Source organism: Taudactylus pleione, unplaced genomic scaffold, assembly GCF_031769625.1.
Source record: "Taudactylus pleione unplaced genomic scaffold, aTauple2 ptg001314l, whole genome shotgun sequence".
Lineage (NCBI taxonomy): Eukaryota > Metazoa > Chordata > Amphibia > Anura > Myobatrachidae > Taudactylus > Taudactylus pleione.
Genome location: NW_028285714.1, coordinates 3,898,716 through 3,923,567, shown reverse-complemented (window position 1 = coordinate 3,923,567; position 24,852 = coordinate 3,898,716). Strand labels below are relative to the sequence as shown.

Sequence of the window (24,852 nt, the reverse complement as noted above, 5' to 3'; positions counted from 1 at the left end):
ATGCCACAACATTTCTAGATCATCCCAGTACTTACCAAGTATTAGCGTAGAATGATCATTTGAAAAATATGAGGCAGAGTGTAGATTTAGCCAGGATGCAATGAGTTCCTGAGGAAGTGTAAGGAGTTTATTGCTGGACAGATCCAGGTAAGTAATGTTTTTCATGTAACGTGCTGCATCTTTAGGTATTGAGGATAGTTCATTATTGTGCAAGTCAAGCAGCCTCAGCCGGGGTGTGCTGGCAAGGGCTTCCCAAGGAAAGAATGTAAGGTCATTGCCATCCAGTCGAAGTTCTTGTAGTTTCCTCAGGCCCCGTAATGTAACCACACTTAAACTCACCACTGAATTATAGGGCATCCAGAGAAACTCCAGGTTTGAAAGTAAATGGAAAGCTTCTCCTTGCACACGTCTTATAGCTGTCTTTTCTATGCAAATTTTAAAAGTGTCTGTTGGAATGTTAACTGGTGTTAAGGTCATCTCCGGGTCATTACAAAGTACTGCCCTGTTTAGAAAACAAAAAAAGTACAATGTAATATAAATTATATTTAATGTAATAACCTCCCCGCCCCCCACAAGAAAACAAAAAAAAAATAATGAATTAAGAATTAATGTGTTGGTTAATTGGGTAAATAGGCCATAAAATAGAGTCTTTGAAGGTTATCAAAGAGAGTGGGTGTCACAATACCTTTGGACAGCATATAGTAATTATTAAACATATTCATGATTTTTACATGTGCAATTTATAAATACTTCTATTTAAAAAATGTATATCAGTTGTATTTCACACAGCTACTGTTTTATATATTACTGATGAGCACATCCTAATTGGTTCTGATACCATAATTAAGACCATTTTTCTTTTGTAAATGAGACCCACAGATTGTGGCATTGCCTATTTTCTCTGCTAGAACAGCTTTCTGGCACCTTTGCCTAATGTCATTGCACTGCAGATAATGCAAATAATGTCTGAGCTCGGAACACAGCACACATAAGTTATAAGTAGGTCACATGTGGTGAAGTGTACATTGGGTAGACTTTGGAAAAATACACGTTAACAACACTGACTTTCTTAAAATGTCATTTAAATAGTGTTTGAATAGAAAGGTGTATATGCACTAAAAAGTCTATGTTATTTGATAATATTGTTTATTATTTAGTTATTACCACTTATTATGTAGCGCACACATATCCTGCAGTGCTTACAGAGAATATTTAATGTTCACATTAGTTCCTGCCCTAGAGGAGCTACAATTTATATTCCCTACCACATGCTCACACACATACACTAATAGTTTTTTTTTTTGGTAGGGGGTGGATCCAATTAACCTACCAGTAAATTTTTGGATTGTTGGAGGAAACCGAAGTACCCGGAGAAAACCAATGCAAGCACGGGTAACATATACAAAATCCACACAGGGCCATGGTGGGAAAAAAAACACAAGACCCCAGTAATGGTTAGCAATATAGCAATACTGTGAGGTAGTATTGCTAACCATTACACCATCTTTGTTGCCCAATATACTACTGCAAGAATAAAATAACCTGATAAAATATACCTGTTTTCTTAATTCATATTCATACAAAATGCCCACTGGTTTCCAGGACACTACCTCTCTTCTGCTATATATCCATAAATAACATCCCCAAGTATAGGATCAAATTGTCTTTATCCACTAATGAAATTAGAGTTTAGAAACTAGAGGTTCATACAGTTTATTTTATGCCTTCTATTAAGTGTTTACTTAATGCGAAGAAAGGTGGTGTTAGTGGATTGGGTGTGAGTGGTGGTGTAGGTGGATAGAGTGTGAGAGGTGGTGTTGGTGGATTGGGTGTGAGAGATGGTGTTGGTGGATTGGATGTGAGAAGTGGTTTTGGTGGGGAATGGGATTGAAATGCCAGCGGCGTTTAAGTCCCGACAGCAGATGGCCGACATGTGGAGATCCCGACTGGGGTAGGTAAGTATACTAACCCTCCCCTGTTCCCCCTAACCCTATTCCTCCCTTAGTGGTGCCTAACCCTAACCTCCCCCTTAGTGCCTAAACCTAACCTCCCCCCAGGGGTTCCTAAACCTAACACCCCCGCCCCGCACCCTAAACCTGACCTCCCCCTGGTGGTGCCTAACCCTCCCTCCTAGGGGTGCCAAACCCTAATCTCCCCCCCAAAACCAAATGCTATCTCCACTAGACTCCCTAACACTAACCCTCTTCCCCGCGGCGAACTCTATGGGTGCCCCAGACTTACCTTCGTTCGGGCTGGTGTCCTCGGCGTTCTGGCATCGGGATTAACATAGGCATCAGTATTTCAACACCTATGTTACATCCCTTGCCGGGATTCCGCTGTCGGCCGATGGTCTCATCACTACATCCCGTTGGTGGATTGGGTGTGAGAGGTGGTGTTGGTGGATTGGGTGTGAGAGGTGGTGTTGGCGGATTGAGTATGAGAGGTGGTGTTGGTGGATTGGGTGTGAGAGGTGGTGTTGGTGGATTGGGTGTGAGAGGTGGTGTTGGCGGATTGAGTATGAGAGGTGGTGTTGGTGGATTGGGTGTGAGAGGTGGTGTTGGTGGATTGGGTGTAAGAGGTGGTGTTGGTGGATTGGGTGTGATGGGTGGTATTGGTGGATTGGGTGTGAGAGGTGGTGTTGGTGGATTGGGTGTGAGAGATGTGTTGATGGATTGGGAATGAGAGATATTTACATAATTTAAATAACTGATAAAATAAAAATTCTAGCAAGTTTATACCTACATACATACAGCAATTTAATTACCTAAATAATACCCCTTTCAGACAGAAATCCAAATTACCAGGTTAAACATTTCAACCCGGTAATTTGGTGATTTACAAGGGACCTTTTTCTGTTTGAAAGGGTCATCCCGGGTCTAAATTCCCAGGACTTAGACCCAGGAATTTACCAGGGTCGGAGACATGGGAATTTACTCCCGGGTTGACCCTTTCAGACAGAAGAAATAAATGTGTAAATTAGCAAATTACTAGGTTTAATTTTTTGACCCAGTAATTTGCTATTCTGTTTGAATGGGGGTACAGACAGAGTATGGCAAAACAACCCGGTACGCAAAAGTCGGAAAAATCTAGGTTTTTTGCCATTTTCTGTCTGAAAGTGGTATAAAGCAGTTAAGATATTATATTTTGCAAAGACTGACAAGATAAGACTAGTGTTTTTTTTTTTTTGCTGAACCTGCAATTTTGTACAAGCAATGCACTCCCCCTCCACAATGTAATATTATAATAGGACATGGAAATAGTCTACTTGTATCATATTTTAAAAATCTTTGGTAAATATTAATGACAAAGCATTAAAATAAATTGTGTTCAGAAAATAGGTTGCATTGTGCAATAGATTACTATTGATAACAGGATTACACCTGAAATGGTCTATACAGATTAGGGACAGATTAAAGATGCCACTGAAATAGTACACTGAACTGAACAAAAAGTTAAATGTCATGAGAAAAGCAGTTATTTATAAAGTGTACAATGTACTGGACGCAAAACTGCAATAGCACCAGAGTTATCCACAATTAGCCAAAATCAGCTTATAGTGAAGAAATCCAGCTGACTGCCCACAGCTGGATATTATTCATTTTGGCCAGTATAACTTAAGGTATGTAAGTATGCGATTTGTCTGTGACAGTGTTCAGGATATCTGGGAATAAAAAGGAAACATGATTCATTTAAATGACCAATCTGTACTTCAAATGCTGTGTGACAAGCATTGAAGAATTTTTTAGCTGGCCTCTTATGATTGGTTGCCAGCAAAGGGTAGCCAAGGGGAATTTTCCTTTGACAGACGGATAAAGAAAATACTTTTTAGTTTTAATACTTAATAAAGATACAAAACAAAATTGTAGGGTTTTTTTGTATATACTATTTCATTTCACTGACCACTGTGGAGGGACCAGCTCTGTGATGACTGGCTTGGTGCTAATTTCCACTACAGCAGGAGTAAAATGTGATATAGAGATGGGAAGTGAGAGGTGGAGTTCTCTATACACTGCACTATCAAGACAAATCCAACCTCTTTCTTGAGTACATATTTTTCAAAACAAATCCCCTGGTGAATCATTTAAAAATCGACCACTCCCCTCCCCACCCCACCTCTGAAAGCTAGTCATGCTTTAATTGTGACTAATATAAAATATGCTTACCATCTCTGGTCATAAAGACTCAGTAATCCAGTACAGAGGTTCCCAAATGCGGCCCTCAATGCACCCCAACAGTATAGGTTTTGGAGATATCCATCGAGCACATGTGGTTAAATCAAATTAACTGAGGTATTAATTAAGTCACCTGTGGTCAACATGGATATCCTTAAAACCTGGACTGTTAGGGTGCCTTGAGGACTGAGTTTGGGAACCTCTGATCTAGTGGTTAAAGTAATATGTAAATTCCTCTACCTGGTGACTATTGTGACGTACATACTGTACCACACTCACAAGCTCTGGCTAGTCTACTAGTATTGAAAGTACAAGAGTACGATACTCACCTCCTCCCACTTTTATCTGAGCACCCTCTCTGTTAACTGCCTATATGGTACTGTTTGAATCAAGGGTGATCATTAAAATCAGTCAAAATCCTGTACTGTTTACTAAGAATTTATGATTGAACAGCAACTAAAGTTTACAGTAAATAATCTCAGCACCACACAATTCATGCTCAGGATTTGTATATACTGTACGTACAGTAGATGACTAATATATGGTAATCTCAGACTACATATAATAATCTATCAGTGAAGCAGGCTAATGTTATACAGACCTATAAAAAGATGAATTTACATAAGAATGAACTATATAGTTGGGACACACAAAAAAACATAATTTTAGTTCTATGTTGTCTGTCCTGCATAATATGTAAGTAGTAAGCTTTGTAGATCTGCATGATGCCAGACAATTTCTAACTAACACTAGACCTGCTGGGCTGAGGGCCAAATCTGTAGCCCATACTGCAGATGGGTTAACAGCAATCAGAATTAATGGAAGTGTAGGCTGTTTTAACCTTCACTTGTGCTCTCTGTAGTAATTAAATGAACTGGTGTCTTGTTTTTAATACAACAAATTGCAATTGTTTATTGAATTACTCTTTGCTACATGTGCCACTGATTTTATCCTGCTATAAATCCATCAGTCACATGTTAAATTAAAACTAGCATAACTGATGATAACATATACATATGTTGAGTCTTGCTCTCATTTGCATCAATGTATGATTTTTTTCAAAATGCCAGGAACACATGTTAAGTTATTTAATTATAATTACCTTTTCAATGCATACATTAGTCTCCTAATACAATTTCCTAGTGTGTGGGATAATTAGTTGATAAGGGATAACAAACAAACAAGACATTCTTATAATTGTAGAATAGTAAGATATATATGACTGTATGTACCATATGAGACAAAGTTGTGCAATAGTTTGACCGTGGTTCTCAGAAAAATAGATGTACTCTCTATACTCACTGTTCTACCTAATAGAGGAGTAACACAAAATATACAAGATTTTTGTAATCAATGTTTCTGTTTTGTTCTTATTAAAGATTTTGCTTTGCATTTGTAGTGCAAGCACATTTTATCATGTACTGTGCAGTTTTTTTACAACATACAGTACAGTAAAGTTTAAGAATACAGTAAGCATTTCAATATTTATTTGTAAAGATACAGTAGACTCCTGAATTTTAGGCTTAGGAGGATATGGCATAGCTTTCCTTTGTCAGATTGCTCTATGATGACTTCATCTGTACTTCTGTCTCACTGTCTGTACTGTATATTATTTCTATAACACCATCAAGCAACATTCCCTACTTTTCTAGTCTCCTGAAATTATTCTATTTGGAACTAAGCAACTAAAAGTGAATAATGTTATATTCATTGCGATTTTGCTAGTTTCAAATCTCTTCTTCAGACATAAGAATTGTCTTCAGAGAAAAGCACTATCACTAGCTCTAACTTGGGATTAGATCAATATGATTCTATGGGATATATTTACTAAAGTGTGGGTTTATAGAAGTGAAGATGTTGCCCATAGCAACCAATCAGATTCTATTTATCATTTATCTACCACCTTCTAGAAGATAATAGCTAAAATCTGATTGGTTTCTATGGGCAACATCTCCACTTCTAAAAACCATCAATTTAGTAAATATACTCCTATAACTGAAAATCTTGCTTATATTTACTAGAATAATGCTGTCCAGGTGTTTCTAAGAGGAGGGCCACATTTCCATTATATGTATTAAAACATTTCACCATCAGAGTAAATTGGAGATTTAAAAGGCAACTATACCAAGGTAAGACCCGGAGACTAGTAAAAATGTAAAAAGAATTTGCCTATAAACACATGACAAAAAACAAAGATTTTTGCCATGTACAAACAAAGTGTGTTACTTAAAATCACTGAAATAAAATATTCTGAGAGTTTATTTGAAAACTAAAATACCAATGAATGCCATGCGGAGATAATTGAACTGAAAATTTTGTATGAAATAATTAACTATAGAAAAGACACATATATAGCAACAACTACATTAGATCTTCAAAGTGTTTTCGAGATCAAGACTAACAGGAAATACATTTCTACAGACCTCTAATAAAATCTAATTAAAAGTAATTAAATGTAATATAAGAAATCCAAAAATGGAAAAGTGTCATGAACAAATTTATATAGGTTGACTGAAAGGAAAGCCAACAAAATCAATCTTTCTTTGTTAAGAGAATACTATATAAAGTATACTTAAATAAAAAAAGTTAGCACTCAACTGAACTAAAGTTAACCAAACTTTTACATTCAATGGCTTTCTGAGATTAGTATATTTAAATTAAATAAAAGGTTTGCTTGTTAAAATATTTTCCCATCTGGCATCAAACAATATGCTTACCACTAAGCATAAATAATGCTATAAATACAATTATACAGTATGTATCAGATTTAAAATGTTGATATGTTTCTCATATTTGTTTTCCAATGTTAAATTATTTTTCTTAATAACAATGTAATTTATTTCTTTGCAGTTTGCAGCTTGTAACATTTTAGCATTGTGTTCCTGCACCTTAAAATGAATACTCAATTCACTGCTTACACATAACATAATTTAATTGCTATTTTACAGCATTTTGCAAAAAAAGCAAGAACATACAATCTATATATTTTCAGCCACTTTTTGGTGATAGGTGCCCACATTTATTACTGATATTTGTTATAATGATGCAGTGTCTGCAGTGCAGAAGGTATTTCAATGCTTTCTTTGAAATCAGATTACAGAAGTTAATCCTTTGCATACAGGAAGCTGTAGCACAAAGTGCATGAAGACAAATCTATAGAGTATAAAATGTGATGCTAGAAAAGGCCACACAGAAGGTGGGTAGGTAGACGATACATGTAGGAGCATAAGACACAAGGGCAGCCATACCTGGATTTTGATCCATCGCCGAGTGAGTGGAATGTGCAGCTGCACTGAGATGGGCAGGAGAAGCAAAAGAAAGGAAGGCTCCCAAACACCAGGCAGGCGAAGATGACCAAAGAGACACACATGGTGAACTGACCATGAGTTTCACCTTTGGGGATAGTGAGATATTCCCAGGGAGACCTGGTCACATCTTAAGTGTTTTCCCCTTCTAGTTGCAGAGAGATGCTTTAGCTGCGGCTCAGTGCATCAGATAAAATAGGATAGGGGATTAGTGAAGGGACTTGGTTATATTCCTGTCGCTGCCTATTGCTTCCTGGTATGTCATAGGAAAGCGTATTTTTAAGCTGCTGCAGAAAGCCACCAAATTACACACAGTTATGCTGCAACATTAACTAGTAAGATAACAACTGAATAAAAAGTCTTTATATGGCATATTTGGTCAAAATTGTCATATGCAAATCTGCTATTTAAAACATAGAGCAAAAAGAATATATTTACTTAGAGTTAATAGTCAGTGCAATGAGCCAACAACCAGTGGTTATATTATTCAGTATGTTCACACTGTAACATTGCTGCAAATACTGTAGCTGATTTATTTGTCAGCATGTCAGACAACTTACACAGTCCTAAATGTATATGTCATAGTATTGGGTCACAAATGCTCATTTCTAGTATTGCCCTAGCCAACAGAGTTCCAACCATGGTCTCTCCCAACATCGTGGCACTGTGTCTCTGTCTCTACCATCTCTTCTTGCGATGTCTTCCTGCACAGGTGTTTCGCAGTGTGTCCATAATGTTTACCAGCTTAGCATTCTGGAAGGGCAGTTTGTTCAGACTAGAGTCCTTCTTTCACACTTGCTCATGGAGGTTTTCATGAAACAGAGAGGACAGTCTCACCCCAAAAAAATGGAATATGGTAGCCTCTGCATTATGGTGGTCTCTGGTATGTAATATAAAGTCTGATACCGATGAGGACTACACAATAAAAAAAAATGTTTTCGTGTTGGATATGTATTAATAAAAGAGAATAAAAACAAATTTAATCAAGGAAAGCAAATTAACCTAAATTAACTACTGTGGGATTTAACATAAGTCTTATTAATGCAATTATTGTCATTGTTTGCTGTAACTGTAAAATCTAAGTCCAAAATATGAGATATAACAGTTGATTATTATTGTTCCACTTCAGCAAACTGTTGCTTGGTGCTGCCATCTTGCTCTTATGTTAATAATCAAGGAATATGCATGCTTATTGCAGAGACATGGGAGTCTATTTACTGTGTGAAGGTTTATAGCACCAAAGATCATGAAGAATCAATAGTTTCTGCATAATGTATGTATTGTAGTTGTTATAAAGGAACAAATGCAGGAGATATAGTAGATATCTCATGCATTAATGTCAGGATTGAAGCACAGGCCTACTATCTGAGGAATTCTATCGTACTACATGAAACACATGAGGACTACTCATTGGAAACACATAGCACTGCATAACTTGCTACGTCTGTGGACACACTAATGGAAGATTCCCTTGGGACAAAATACTTTTTCTATTTTCTACGAGGGCTGATTGAAAAGTAATGAGACTGCCTCTGTTTTTCTCTCCCATATATATATGTGACAACGCTATGCCAGTTATTGTGAAGCTCATACAATGATGTGTCTGAACCTGCCGTTGGACTACCATAGTCTTCTTTGTTTGGTCACAGTGAGTGGAAGATCTTCGTACGATTCGTCATAGTGGATGAGGAAGACATGTCTGTGAGATTACGTCAGAGATGTGTGATTGAATTTTGTGTTAAACTTGGAAAAAGCGGAAATTAAACTCATGAAATGTTACGGCAAGTATACGGTGGAGAAACAATTAGCCATGCTGCAGTATTTTGGTGGTCGAAGCACTTCAAAGAGGGTTATACGCAAGTGACTGACGAAGTGTTTTCTGGGAGACCATCCACCGCAGTTACAGATGTCAACATTGCCAAAGCTACGGAGATATTGCAAAATGACAGAAAGTTAACTTTCCACAAACATTCGGCTTCACTAGACATCACATTCGAATGGTCTCAGTATATTGTGACACAGAAAGTAAAAATGTATCACTTGTGTGCCAGGTGGGTACCAAAAAATCTCACGTGATGACGAGTTGAATCATGCAAAAACATTCTTCCCAATTTTCTGAAATTGATTGTGACGTGACGAATTGTGGATTCATGATTATGATTCCTTTGGCATGTAAAGTCATGCTTCTGCTGTTCTTTGATCCTACAGCACTGAGAACCCTGTGAATAGACAATTAATGGTGACTACTATGCAAATGTCCTTAAAACCTATTTGCGTGGAGCCATGAGGAAGAAAAGGCCACATTTGCTGAAGAAGCAGCAGTTTTTACTCCAAGACAATGTCCGACCACATATTGCTGCTGTTGCATTGGTTGCACTGACTGAAGTGAATGGACAGCACTGGAACACCCTCCATATAGCCCGGACTTAGCACCCTGTGAGTTCTGGGCAACCCCAACCCTGAAAAAACATCTGCATGGAATGAAGTTCTCAACAGTTGATGAAATGAAAAATGTCACAGCTGCAACACTACAAGTGATGTCACAAAACAATCTACTGCACGTCTTTGAATCGTTGTTGAAACACTGCAAAAAATGTAATAAATGTGAAGGACGCTACTTTGAAAAAGAAAAATGTATAGATCCTGTGGAGTCCTCTAAATCTGAATAAAAAATCAGTCTCATTACTTTTCAATCAGCCCTCGTATTCAAACACTCAAAGGAATGCTGTTAGATATGTGCATGAGGGGACTGTCTGCAGTCTGGTCAGAGTAAGCCCAGCAAGTACTTTTGCTCTTGCAGTGCCTGCCAGGTGCTTTGTGAATGCGTACAAACACTGGCTTCTAGGGACTGCATTGGCAGCTGCCCCTAGAAGCTGGCTAGGGCTGATGGAAAGCTTTCTATTGTAAGCAATCTCTGCTAATTGTGGTCTGGACTGGCAGTTCAAGGAGGAGAAAACACCTCCCCCTGGGACTCTCTGTCTGGCATTTGATTAGCAGGCAGCATCTCCAATAGGAAGTCACTACCAGGAAAGACACCCAGTGTAAAGATACACTGATTACTTCACTGTTAGTAGTGGATTTTTACAGGGGGGGGATTTGCTGCAGGGATACAGATAAAACTTGCTACTGGGCATATGTAATTGTAATCAAAATTAAAACCGAATCCCACTCAAATCCCACTCAAAATTGTACATTGGTAAAACATAGATACTTTTACATAGACCAACATACAAATACCTGATTTACTAATATTCGATTTGAAAAGGAACACCAAATCAAACTCCAAATCGAAATTCAAATCCCCAAAATAATAGACCTGCTTTTTAGTGCTGATTTTAGCATGTGCATGTTTCTGTATGTAAGAAAGTTGTAAAGTGTTAAAAAAATAAATAAAAAAATTACGTGGGGTCCCACCCTAAAAGCACAACCAGCACTAGACTTTTCTGAGCCGGTCCTGGTTGTGAATTTACGGGGGACAACAGACATAGGAGTTCTCCATATTTTGCACAATTAACACTGGGCTCAGTGAGCCAGTCCTAGTTTTGGAAATATAAGAGACAAAGAATTAGGGGTCCCCATATTTTCCAAAACTAGCAGTGGACTCTTTCTAGCTGGGTTGTAATGCCACAGCCAGGGTACCCTTTCACTGGGTCCCCCAGCCAAACCATTACCCCTGACCGCTAGTGTGTCAATGCTGGGGATCCCTGTGGAGGTGGAGACCCCCCAAATAAAGTGGATCTCCCTCTCCAGGGCAACCCAGGCCTGGGCTGATAGACTGGGGCTATCCCCGGCATCTCTGGCCGGTGGGTGCCGAGTTGATTGTGTGTAAAAATAGATGAAATAACATTGTCTTTTATAGGAGATCTAGAAGTCCCAGTAAGACTCCCCCACATGCTGGTACTTGGAGAACCACAAGTACCAGCATGTGTGGCATTAAGGGCCCACTGGTACCTCTTGTTCACCTGCAAAAGAAATATTAAAATAAACACAAGACACACACACCATGAAAGTTGAACTTTATTACACTGACACATTCTTACCTACAATGCCTATACACTCCTCTTCTCCATGTAGGCATCCTCGTCTTCCTAAAACAAAAAAAAGCAAATTCCTGAGCCATGGACATAAATACTGTCCTTTTAAGTACATTACTTCCTGAATGACAGCTCAGCTGTGGCATTTCACTTAGAAATTCATGGGCTAAGTGTTCATTGACTGAGAGAGGTGAGCCTCTCTCAGCTAATAAATGGTTCCCTCCATTGACTTCAATGGTGAGAACCGCTAGGTAACCCTTAGCAATGTTTTTACACACAGTAGCATGCACAGATCTCACTGATTTGTGCATGTATTTATGTAATTCACACTTGCTCATGCTAAAAATTCCAGCATGAAGCAGGACTATTATTTTGGGGATTTGAAGTTCGATTTTGTGTTCGATTTGGCATTTGATTGGGCATGCAAACTCGAACAAGAAATCAATATTCAAAATCGAACCAAATTGAATTTGATTTAGAAAAGGCTACCAAAATCGAATTTTAGTAAAAGTGGGATTTCTACAGGGATTTCTACATTTAATATGTTTCGTTTCATGTGAGCTAAATCAAACATAAAATCTAATGCAAAATCAAAGTTTGATAAATATATCCCTAAGGAATGGGCTCAGAAAGACCAGAAAGACCAAAGTACAATATCTCTCATGATTCCATTTGCATGTATGTAACTGTGACACTGCAAGAGAAATGTGGAATGTGCTGCAGAAAATGCATTAGAGAGCTAATTTAAGATAAAATAGGCCTTAGAGATCATATAACATCTGAGCTACATAAGAGAAGGCATAAAAGACTTTCATATAGCAGCATGTCTGTGGTCTCCCAGACAGCTATGAAAACTTGCAACAGCACTTGATACCAGACCAGATAATGAACTGACATTAGAGTATAGTATATTAAAGTAAAACTTGTATATGATTTCAATCACAAGATAGAAAGTGCAAATAGGTATCAAACAGCATTGACAGGATCAAAACTGTACTATTAAAAGCAATAGTCAGAGATCAAAAATATGTAAATGCTTTGTGTTCAGGAAACTGCTCACTTAAAGGCAGATTGCAGTCTGAAAAACCAGTATAAATCAGCTAAAAAAAAACAAGATGCAAAGCAAAAAGCAAAGAGTGCTACAAAAAAGCTGGATAATTCTTTGAACAATGAAGGTGCACAGTGATAAATGCTTGGTTTATTGACTCAAGAGGAAAACCTTGTTTTTAGTTAACAAAATTCACCATCATCTAGTGCATAGAAACCCAGAAGCCATAGGAATACTATCCCATTAACAACATACAAATTGTATAAAGATTGATCCCTGCACCAAAGTAATGAAATGTGTAAGCTGTTTAAAAAGGAAAATTACAAGAAAAAGTTTGGCATAAAACCAGTAACAGCAGCGTTAAGAAGTGTCTAGACCTAATTCATACAGATGTACGTGGACCAATGAAAAATGTGACCCCTGGACAAAATAAATATTTCCTCACATTATTTGATGATTACTTAAAGTACACAATACTTTACTTGCTGTACAGTAAGGATTGTGGGGGATATGTACTAAGCCTTGGAGAGAGATAAAGTACTGTACCAACCAAATAGTTTCACTGTAATTTTATAGGCTGTGTTTAAAAAAATGACAGGAACTGTTTAGTGGTACTTTATCTCTCTTCATGTTGTCTCTTTCCAAGGCTTAGTACACCTACCCCTATGTCTCAGAAAAACTTGAAGAATATCTTGCTCAATTAAAGAACAATTTTGGACATTTTCAAACAACACTGTGCAGATAATGTAATAGTAAATATAAACGGCAAAACACAAGCCATTCTGAAAAGATATGGACTTATGTTCCAGACAACAGCACCATACTATCCAGGGTAAAACGGTGTAGCTTAGAGGATGAATTGGACACTCTGTGAAAGTGGGCGGAGCATGCTATTTGATGCAGATATTACTGGAGAGAAGCAATCATGACAGCCTGTTATCTTCAAAATCATTTATTGATAAAAATAATTGATCATATTCCATATGAACTGTGGAATGGAAAGAAACTGGACCTACAACATATTTGGAAGAAAAGCATTTGTACATGTGCCAAAGGCAAAATGCTCAATATTGGATGATTGTGCAAAGGAAGGAGTGCTAATAGGCTATAGTGAATCACAAACTGGTTCCAAATTCTGCATAGTGAAACCAACCAGGTGACAATAGAAGTTTTGTTATTTATGAAAACTCAGTCTATGAGGGGCCTATTTATCATCACTTAATTTTCACAAAAGCAGGTGAAAATGCAAATTTTCACCTAAATTGTAAAAATTAAGTTATCGGGCCATTCATCAAGAAGTTAAAGCAGGAGATATCACAAATATCTTCTACTTACCTTCCTCTTGCGGAATGGCCCAATGTCCCCATACACTAGTATGGGAACAGGATTCATCAAGCTCCAAAAATATAATATTTTCGGAGCTTGACTGCAGGAGCATTCACCATCTTCAGATGGCGAATGCTCCTGCTCTGGCATCGCAACTCACTCCTTCCCTATGGGAAGGAGGTCCAGGTTGCAATGAGGAATCCTTTAGGATCCCTCCACCTCTGTCCGGCTCCTTCCTCCAGACGTTGGGGCACTTGTGTGCATGCGTGACCTGTAGGTCACGCATGCGCAGTCCCATCACTGCTCCGATGGCTTACGGGGACAGCTGATAACGCATCAGTTGTTACCACGCCGGAGCAATGATGAATTGCTCCGATAGCCACAGCGAATCAGACCCCAAAAATTAACATCATGAATAGGCCCCTTAATCATTTCATGAAGAACAAGCAGAACAACCACCACCAGAGTAAAAGGAAAAATACACTGAGGTTGCTATGGATGAACCAGTTATTGTTGAAGAGGGAAGACCACCTTTGCAATCGGTCAGGAGATCTACTAGCTGCAATAAGATTATACCACCAAAAAGGATATCTTATCTTGCTCAGACAGCATGGCAACATGAGCTAGAATTCTGTAAAGAAGTGCAGAAACTTAAAGTTACCTCAATTATTATATGCAATTGAATGTAAACGGGTTTCTACGACCAAATGTACCTTTGAAGGTAAATTTTACATATTTAAAACAAGATTAGTGACAAAGGTTTATTCTCAAAAATATTGTCAAGATTATGATGCCACTTTTGCACCATTTGTTAATTAGAGTACTTACTGAACCTTAATTGCCATAGCTGCCATGAGAAATATGTAAGTGAAACATTTTGACATCAAAACTACTTTTCTTACTGGTGATATATAAGAAGAATTGTAACAAAGACTAATGGGCCTTGTTATCATCACTTAATTTTCACAAAAGCAGGTGAAATTGAAAATGTTCACCTGTAATTGTAAAAACTAAGTGTTCAGGCCATTCATCAAGAACCTTCCTCTGGTGGAATGGCCTGCTTTTCCCATATGGCCTGCTGTTCCCAAATATATAATATTTACGGAGCTTGAGTGCGGGAGCATTCGGAATCTTTAGATGGCAAGTGCTCCCGCTTGTGAATTGCAACCCACTCCTTTCCTATGGGAAGGAGTCCCGGGTTGCGAAGATGGATCCTTTTGGATCCCTCCGCTCCTGTCCGGCTCCTCCCGCCGGACGTTGTGGCTCTTGAGCGCATGTGTGACCTGTTGGTCATACATGCGCACTAGCATCACTGCTCCAAAAGGAGCAGTGAAAAGATTCACTGCTCCGAAAGGAGCAGTGATACACTTAGGGAGACAGCTGATTTTCACATTGAATTAGAAAGTTAATTATCAGGGTCTGAATGAACCCCAATAATTAACATCATGAATAGACCGCTAAAGGTTATGTCAAAAAGAGCCAAGCACACCTCGTTCACAAATAACAAAAATCGATCTATGGTCTTAACCAATTGGCAAGAGCATGGTATAGTAAAATTAAAGGTTTATTGGAACAATAGTACACAAGAAATAAAGCTGACCCATGCTTATACTCAAAGTTTGAGAAAAGGAAAAAGATGTATCTACTCTTACATCTGGATGATCTAATTATTATATGCCAGTCAAGAAATTGTTTGGTTATGTCAGCTACTACAGGATTTTGGAGAATCAGTAGCTAAATCAACAGTATTATTTGAGCACCATCAGTGGATGTATAAAGCTTGTAAACATTGTAAAGATAAATGCTAGAACCTAACATGTTCATGTGAAGCATCATCAGGGCCAGATTATAGGCAGGGCGACAGGAGCAGTCGTCCCGGGTCCCCCACACATATAGGGCCCACACAAACTGGCCTCTGCCCTAGGCCACTATAACTAACTGAAACCCGCAGTACAGCATGTAGCTTTCTCCACTGCAGTACTCCTCTGCAGCTCAGCTGTTCCCATACAGTGGCCACCGAGGAGCTTCACTACAGTCACAGTGTCATGAGATCATGTTATCAAATTTTTCGAGACTGTGACTAATCAGACCAGGCTGCCTGCAGATATACTCAGCTTCAGCGTTTCCTGTGCCCCAGACAAGCAATAAGCAAGCATTAAAGCTGACAGGCAAGTAAAGGTAGCCCGATGTCTGTATGTAGATATACTATATATATATATATATATATATATATTAGGGGTGAGCGGGTTCGGATTACTGAAATCTGAACCCCCCCGAGCCCTCCCGATCTGAGGCCGATCCGATTCAGGCTCGACTTTTCCCACCTGACTCGGATCTGAAATCGAGGCAAAACGTCATCATCCCGCCTTCCGGGTCTCGCGGGTTTTGGATTCTATATAAGGTACCCGCGTCGGCGCCATGTTCTCACTTGGCTGTGGACAGTGAAGAGGGAGGGTGGGAGTTAGGGCTGGCTGGGCTGTGTAGTGTAGTGTAGTGTAGTGCAGTGCTGTGCTGTGCTGCGCTGTGCTGTTGTTGTCCATAGGGGCTGTGTCCACTCCTCCAAAGTCGATAGGGACTGGCTGTGTTGTACTGTGCTGCTGTTGTCCAAAGGGGTTGCGTCTACTCCTCCAAAGTCCATAGGGGCTGGCTGGACTGTGTTGTGCAGTCAGTTGTCCATAGGGGCTGTGTCCACTCCAATGTCCTGTGCAGTGTCCCAGTCCTAAAGGGGTGCTGTAGTGTTGTCCAGGGGGTGCTCTGTCCATCACGGGTGCTCCCCCCAAGTGCAAAAAAATAAATATTTTTTCTGTGTTTGTGAATTGTGTGCGCAGTAGCCGCACGTGCATCAGCAAAGTAGTGCCAAGCGTGCGCCTGTGTCATAAGTAAAGGGCCAGCTGGCTTGACCGTTAAAGGGTGCTGTAACCCCCAAAGGGCACTCCAAACTAAATAAAAAAAATATTTTCTGTGTTTGTGAATTGTGTGCACTGTGGCTGCACGTGCATCAACAAAGGAGCAGGGCCAAGCATGCGCCTGTGTCCCATAAGTAAAGGGCCGGCTGGCTTGTCCGTTAAAGGGTGCTGTAACCCCCAAAGGGCACTCCAAACAAAATAAAAAAATATTTTCTTTGTTTGTGAATTGTGTGCACTGTGGCTGCACGTGCATTAACAAAGGAGCAGCACCAAGCGTGCTCCTGTGTCCCATAAGTAAACGGCCGGCTGGCTTGTCCGTTAAAGGGTGCTGTAACCCACAAAGTGCACTAGTCTCCAACAAAAATAAAAATTTATTTTCTGTGTTTGTGTGCGCCTTAGCCGCACGTATATATCAATATGACAAAAATGGAGGACCAAACTTTCTTCGATAAAAATAAAATAGGGAAAGATCAAGAACCACTTCCTCCTAGTGCTGTTGCTGCTGCTGGGAGTTGTTCATCATCCCAGAGAGGAAGTAGGAACACCACTACTTTTACAAAACAAGTGACCCTCCAACAGTCCTTAACGAGGAGGATGAGGTACGACAGCAGTCATCCTGAAGCAAAACATATAACTGATGCCTTGACTGCTATGTTAGTGTTAGACGTGCGTCCGGTATCCGCCATTAGTGCAGTGGGATTTAGACAATTGATGGAGATAGTGTGTCCCCGGTTCCAAATCCCGTCTAGATTCCACCTGCATCCTCAAAGCAGCAGCGACAACCATACGTCTGTCTGTTAAAGGGTGGTGTAACCCTCAAAGTGCGCTCCACAAACAATAAAAAAATTCTTTTTTTTTCTGTCTTTGTGAATTGTTTGGGCTGTAGCCGCACCTGCATCCTCAAAGCAGCAGGGACAAGCATGCGTCTGTCTGTTAAAGGATGGTGTAACCCTCAAAGTGCGCTCCACAAACAATAAAAAAATTATTTTTCTTTCTGTTTGTGTGTGAAATGTATGCGCAGTAGCCGCACCTGCATCCTCAAAGCAGCAGCGACAAGCATGCGTCTGTCTGTTAAAGGGTGGTGTAACCCTCAAAGTGCGCTCCAACCAAAATAAAAAATTCTTCTTTTTTTTCTGTCTTTGTGAATTGTGTGGGCTGTAGCCGCACCTGCATCCTCAAAACAGCAGCGACAAGCATGCATCTGTCTGTTAAAGGATTCAATCAGTGACAGCATCCAAGTAGGCATATCAGACAGTCCGTACCTGTACTGGCAGGAAAAAGAGGCAATTTGGAGGCCCCTGTACAAACTGGCTCTATTTTACCTGAGTTGCCCCCCCTCCAGTGTGTACTCTGAAAGAGTGTTTAGTGCAGCCGGGAACCTTGTTAGTGAAAGGCGCAGGAGGTTGCTTCCACAAAATGTGGAGAAGATGATGTTCATAAAAATGAATTATCAACTCTTCCAGGGAGACCAGCCTCCAGAACATACAGAGGGACCTGTGGTTGTGGATTCCAGCGGGGACAAATTAATACTCTGTGAGGATGAGGATGTACACAACACTGAAGAGGGTGTGGAATCGGTGGATGAGGAGGATGAGGATGACATCTTGCCTCCGTAGAGCCAGTTTGTGCAGGGACAGATTAATTGCCAGCTTGTTTTGTGGGGGACCAAACGAACCAAACATTTCAGCCACAGTCGTGTGGCAGACCCTGGCGCTGAAATGATTGGTTTGTTAAAGTGTGCATGTCCTGTTTATACAACATAAGGGTGAGTGGGAGGGCCCAAGGACAATTCCATCTTGCACCTCTTTTTTTTCTTTGCATTATGTACTGTTTGGGGCCTAGTTTTTCAAACTGCGATCCTGTCTGCCACTGCAGTGTCACTCCTAGATGGACCAGATGTTTGTGCCGCCCACTCGTGTCGCTTAGCATAGTCATCCAGCTACCTCGGTGCAACCTTTTGGACATAAAAACACTATTGTGAGGTGTGAGGTGTTCAGAATTGACTGGAAATGAGTGGAAATTAAGGTTATTGAGGTTAATAATAGCATAGGAGCAGACAAACCCACAAATTCTGTGATTCTAGCTGTTTTTATGCTTTTTTTAAAAAAAATACAGATCCAAAACACAAAACCCAGAACCCAAAACACGGAAGGGTGGTTTTGGCAAAACCAATCCAGATCCAAAACACGAAGAAAGATCCAGATCCAAAACACGAAACGTGGCCGGTGCACACCCCTAAAATATATATATATATATATATACACATATACATATATACAGTATATATATATATATATATGTGTGTGTGTGTACATACACACACACATCCCCTTCATGAAGTCTTAAAGGTTAAAGACGAAACGCATTGGGAATGCTGTATCTTGACTACATCTAAATGGATAGATAAGCCCTTATTTTTTATAGTTCTAGTACGTGTGTTTTTTACCATTGTTTGCCACTGTATTATTAAATATTGATTTTAAACCTATTATGACCCTGGAATTAAATTTTTTTGGGACGTGCATGATCCCTATAAAGGTTTAATTGCTTACTTGGTAGTATGAAGAGTGTTAAATGGTGGCATCTCTCTTTCTCTTTTTTACTTAACTTTTTTTTCATATCGGTCACGTGACCAAATAACACCCCACCCCAAATAACACCCCACCAGACAAGTAGTGGATTTATCCGTTTTTCAATTTTGTGTGCAATTTAATTCCTTGACACTAGTAGGTGCTTCTTTTTTTACTATTCACACATATATATATATATATATATATATATATACACACAGCAGGTAAAATAAGTATTGAACACATCAAAATTTGTCTCAGTAAATATATTTGTAATGGGGCTATTGTAAAAAAATTTTCACCAACTGTCAGCAACAACCCATGCAATCCACACATGCCAAGGAATCAAACCATAGGTCCATAAATTAAGTTTCTGTACTGTATGTGTAATAATGTGAAATGACACAGGTAAAAACTATTAGGGTAGGTCTAATCACTGTATAGTGTCATAGACGCTATTGATTTGAAGTAAAATATTTGTATCTTGCCCTCTTCCAGCACTGGAGAATCCTTCTTTTTATAAATAAGAAATATATGAAATGTAATGTATAATACCTCTTGGGTCTGCAAACCTGAAACTTTGCGTTGTTTTCATTGCCAGGAATGTTAAAGCATTAGGTAAAGTATAAGTGATACACTGTAGTTATATGAGTAACCACAATGGCAAATATGAGGATGGGGATAGGGATAAATCAAAAAGTAGATATAAATAAAAGAATATTGTTGGTTTACAAAACATAATTTTTAAAATACTGCTTATCAAAATATAAATACCTAGTCATGGAACAATGGGCACCTGAATAAACTTCCTGCACACCGGCATTGAATAAATATCATACGCCATCTGATTCCTTTCATCTCTCTACAATTAACAGTGCTGAATTCCAAGGGTGGAGAGGCGGAACAGACTTTATGAAAAGCAATTACAGAACATACCCAGTAGAAGCCAACATCTAACCTATAAAGTAGCTATCTTAGCTATTACATTAACAGCTGTGTGACATGTCATACATAAAGTAGGTCACATTGATAGAGACATGAAAGATAAGAAATGCATTATACACACACAAATGCTCCTAGAAACATCAGACATTTGTGGTAGCTACATAATTGTAGGAAGACGTATTTCAGACAGTGTTAGATTAGACACTGCAAACCACACACACTGGCAAATGGAAAAACAAAACATTACTCTGAAATAAAAATCTTAGAACACTTTCCAATATGGAGATTGTAGGGTATGCAAGTGGCAGAGAGGGAATAGAATGTATTTACTCTGTACTAGCATTTCTGCAGTCTGAATAGCTGGGTGGAAAATACATGTAATAGAATGCATACAAAAACCAATGTGTGCCTATGAATATGGTTATGTTTGTGAGAGAATTATTAGTTCATTTTATTATTTGCATCATACCCAATTTCTACTTTTGCTTACCTGTACTTTGCGTTCTGGTCTGTGCACAATAAGGCATATTTTGTTGTGGGGAATGGAGAAGACTATAGCAAAATATCTCAATGCTCCAAAAATACAGCACTAGATTAAAAACTGCCACAATTTTACATTATGCCTACACAAAAAGTTATGCCAAATACTGTACACAGTTTTGCTAACTATACTAAATTTTTTTTTAAAACGTTACCAATTAAATTATCAATGTTATAAAGCTTAATATTTATTATGCAATAAAATATAGAATATGTTACATTAAAAAAAAGTATCCAAACTACTTTTTAAATTTTATTTATTTTTGCGTGTTACTACAAAGAAATTAAGAAATCGGGTCCTAAGCTTTAACCAAATCTGTTTAATAATGTTGTCTTCTACATGCTGGATGAAGGTCTCCACTGCAGCTTCCGGGGACTCAAAACGAATCCCACGCATCTTGCACTTGATTTGTGGGAACACAAAAAAGTCCCAGGGGCCCAGGTCTGTACTTAATGGTGGATGAGCTCCTGGATGAGAAAATCCACAACTGTCGTGGACTCAATCATTGTCATGATTGAGAGGGGCAACATGAGCATGAGTTCTTGGATGGCACCTGGAGAGGGCTTCCAGCACTTGCAGCAGGCATTGGTTGGTGTACCAGATGCCCATGATGGTGTGCTGCTACATGAGTGGTACGGTAGCTACATTATTAGACTGGAAACAAAAAAGCCACCATTTGTTTGGCCTCGCTGTGGTCATGTCAGAATTTCTGTGGTGGTGCACCCCCAACTGGGGTCCACTGGGCCAACTTTTGTTTGGTCTCTCAGGGTCAAAACTGTAGATCCATCAATTTATTGCCTCTGATGATTTCCCAGACAAAGTTTGAGATACTGCCATCAAACCTGGCCAGCAGGATGCAGCAGTAAGTCACCCGAGCTTCCTCCTGCTCACTAGTCAGCTGATAGGGCACCAAGTATGCAAAAATATTGAGTATATGAATACCTATGAGATGCCTATCTCCTTCTCTAACTGGGCCGCAGCCACCCTGGCATCTACCTCAACTATGGCCCATATGGCAGCAATGTTATCCTCTGTGATGGTGTACACAGGTCGGCCTCATCTTTCACGGACCGTCACCCGCACCAAAATTCTGCAAAACACTCAAACACAGTGGATCGCAATGGTGCTTCCTCCCCAAAAGCAGCTCATAGTTGGTCAAACCTCTGGTGCTGTCACAGACCACTCTTGAGCTCCATAACATGTTCGTGAAAAAAGTGCACAAGTTGACTTCTTCTGTGTGCAGTGCTGCTCATATACAGTTCTGTGCCCTGAAAATGTACAAGAACTTTAGTCAGAGATTACAGTTAACAACCAGACAGTCAGATTGTGTCTACTCTACCTATGCACTGCACATCTGGAAACGTTTTGCACATCCACCTTATATAGTAGGCCGTCATTTGCTCCTTCCACGTTCTTTTTACTGTCTACCTATTTGTACACTGACCTGACTTAATATTGATGGTATACAGACACTTGTATGCCAACCTGAGTTACAGTCTATCTGAATATGTTATTAACTTATTTATCTATAGAATTACATCTATTTGTGGAAAACATAAGCTTCACAGATTTAGGTTAGTTTTCTAAACTAGTTTACAATATTCAAAAGTGATGTGCTTTTAAGTATTTACCCCAATGGCATTTGTAATTGTTGACCTGTCATTTAAACAAGGGCCAGAACTAATTAGTTAACAGCAATTTAACATGGCATGTGTCCATGTATTAATGGAAATATGCAGCTGAGGCATTTATTCTGCAAAAGCAGCATCATAACTCATTTGTATTCTCTACACAACATTTAACAATGTAACTCAGAGAAGACTCAGATAATCCTCCCCATAGCCTCACATGGGACCTAACAGGATCTGTTATGTGAACTAGAATCAGGGTACATTAACTCACAGAACTGAGAATGTAGGGGGACCACTTTTGGTATTTTAGGTCACAACACAATTAGATTTCTGGCACCCTTGCTATAACTACTGGCTTTTTAACAGGTTAATACAAGTATTATTATCTTATAAAAGCCTCCTGTTATACATAGTGGGTAGTTTAATAAATATTGTTATTATGCTATAACATAATAACCTCTAGACGGTAAGCTCCATGGACAGGAGACATCTTCCTTCCTCGTGTTCTCATCAACTACTTATTTTGCACACCTGCTACACATCCACTTTGGGATCTCTGCCCCTGGACTCCAATCATCTGTTTTTTTGTTTTTTCAGTCGAACTAGACCCATGTTGACAGCTACAGGTTTATGCTGACACTGTACTAGTGTACAGTGGAGATTTGTAGTTCTATTTGTACTGTACTGTTTTACCCTGTATTATCTTATTGTTTTATAATAATAATAATAATTTTATTTATATAGCGCTTTTCTCCTAAAGGACTCAAAGTGCTTTACATTTACGGTACAAAATACAAAATAAGCTTAAATAAGGGACATTAGTGAAATGCTTTGGTGAGTAGGTGAGTCTTGAGTCTATTTTTGATTTATTCTAGAGTGGAGGCCTCTCAAACTGTGCGGGGAATTGAGTTCCAAAAGGTTGGAGCCACAAAACTGAAAGCTCGACCCCCAGACGAATTCCGGGAGATTCTAGGTACTGTTAATAGTCCTTCGTCAATGGATTGCAGTAATCGAGTGGGATGGTAAGGAATCAGAAGCTGCTTCAGGTACCCTGGGCCATGGTCATGTAGGGCTTTGTAAGTTAGTAAGCCAATCTTGAAAACAATTCGCCATCTGACAGGCAGCCAGTGAAGGGAGTAGAGAACAGATGTTATGTGGCTGGAATGGGGCTGGTTGGTTAATAGCCTGGCAGCTGTGTTTTGTACCATCTGGTGCAATTCTTTTCCTTGGAGACTGAGGTAGAAGGCTCTGCAGTAGTCTAGGTGTGATGATATAAATGCATGTATGACTTTAGGCAGATCTTCTGAGGGAATTAAGTGCTTGATTCTGGCTATGTTCCTCAGATGAAAGAATGAGGGTTTGATTGTGGCTGATACCTGATGTTTAAGTGTCAAGCCACTATCCAGGACAACACCAAGATTCCGCACATGTTTAGTGTTTTGTAATTCTGAACCCCCAAGCGTAAGTCCTGTTGGTTGGCTATGCTGTAGCCCTGTCCTGTGACCTATCATAAGGACCTCTGTTTTATCAGGGTTCAGTCGCAGCCAACTAGCACTCATCCACTCCTGAAGCTCAGCTAGGCAGCCATTTAGGGTTGTTATTGGGTCCTTTGTACCTGGAGTAAAGGACAGATACAGTTGTGTATTATCTGCATAGCAGTGGTAGACCAGGCCATGACGTCTGATTATTTCACCCAATGGTAGCATGTATACTGCAAAAAGCATGGGAGAAAGTATAGAACTCTGTGGTACACCGCATGGAAGTGGCACTGGTGATAAAGAGTTTACTCCAGAAGAAACTCTCTGTGACCTGCCAGTGACAAATGATTTGAACTAGCTAAGGACTGTGCCATCCAGTCCACAGAAATTTTTCAGGCGCTCAATTAGAATCCCATGGTCCACAGTATCAAATGCTGCTAAGAGATCCAGAAGGATTAAGATAGAACAATAACCTCTGTCTTTTGCCATCAGAAGATCATTAAGCACACATACCAGGGCTGTTTCAGTGCTATGTCTTCTCCTGAATCTTGACTGGAATGGATCATAAATATCATGGGTAGACAAGTGGGTTTCCAGTTGCATTGCCACCACTTTCTCAATGACCTTTCCTAGAAAAGGAAGGTTTGATACTGGTCTATAGTTGGTCATGCAGTCGGAGTCTAAATTAGTTTTTTTAAGAAGTGGTCTAACAATTGCTTCCTTTAGTGGTTCTGGAAAAATGGCTGTTCGCAAAGAGCATTGAACTATTTTTGCAATTACAGGGCCAACAATGTCTATACACCCTATGAGAAGCTTGGTTGAGGCAGGGTCCAGATCACAGGTGGTGGGTCGCAATATTCTGATAATTTTAGCAATGTCTTTTACATCCATTATGT

The 24,852-nt window shown here is 39.4% G+C and overlaps 2 protein-coding genes across 2 annotated transcripts in view; one reads left to right on the top strand and one right to left on the bottom strand.

The window, feature by feature from the left end:
- The window catches only part of LRIT1 (leucine rich repeat, Ig-like and transmembrane domains 1), a 44,000-nt gene extending 36,458 nt beyond the window's left edge, over positions 1-7,542 (bottom strand). The window contains exons 1-2 of the mRNA XM_088463033.1: positions 7,421-7,542; positions 36-502 (exon numbers count right to left, since the gene is read on the bottom strand). Coding sequence (XP_088319159.1) covers positions 36-502; positions 7,421-7,542 — 589 coding nt within the window. The remainder of the gene's footprint in view (positions 1-35; positions 503-7,420) is intronic.
- RGR (retinal G protein coupled receptor) overlaps positions 1-24,852 on the top strand; it is a 78,933-nt gene that overhangs the window by 31,129 nt on the left and 22,952 nt on the right. The gene's annotated exons all lie outside the window — the stretch shown is intronic.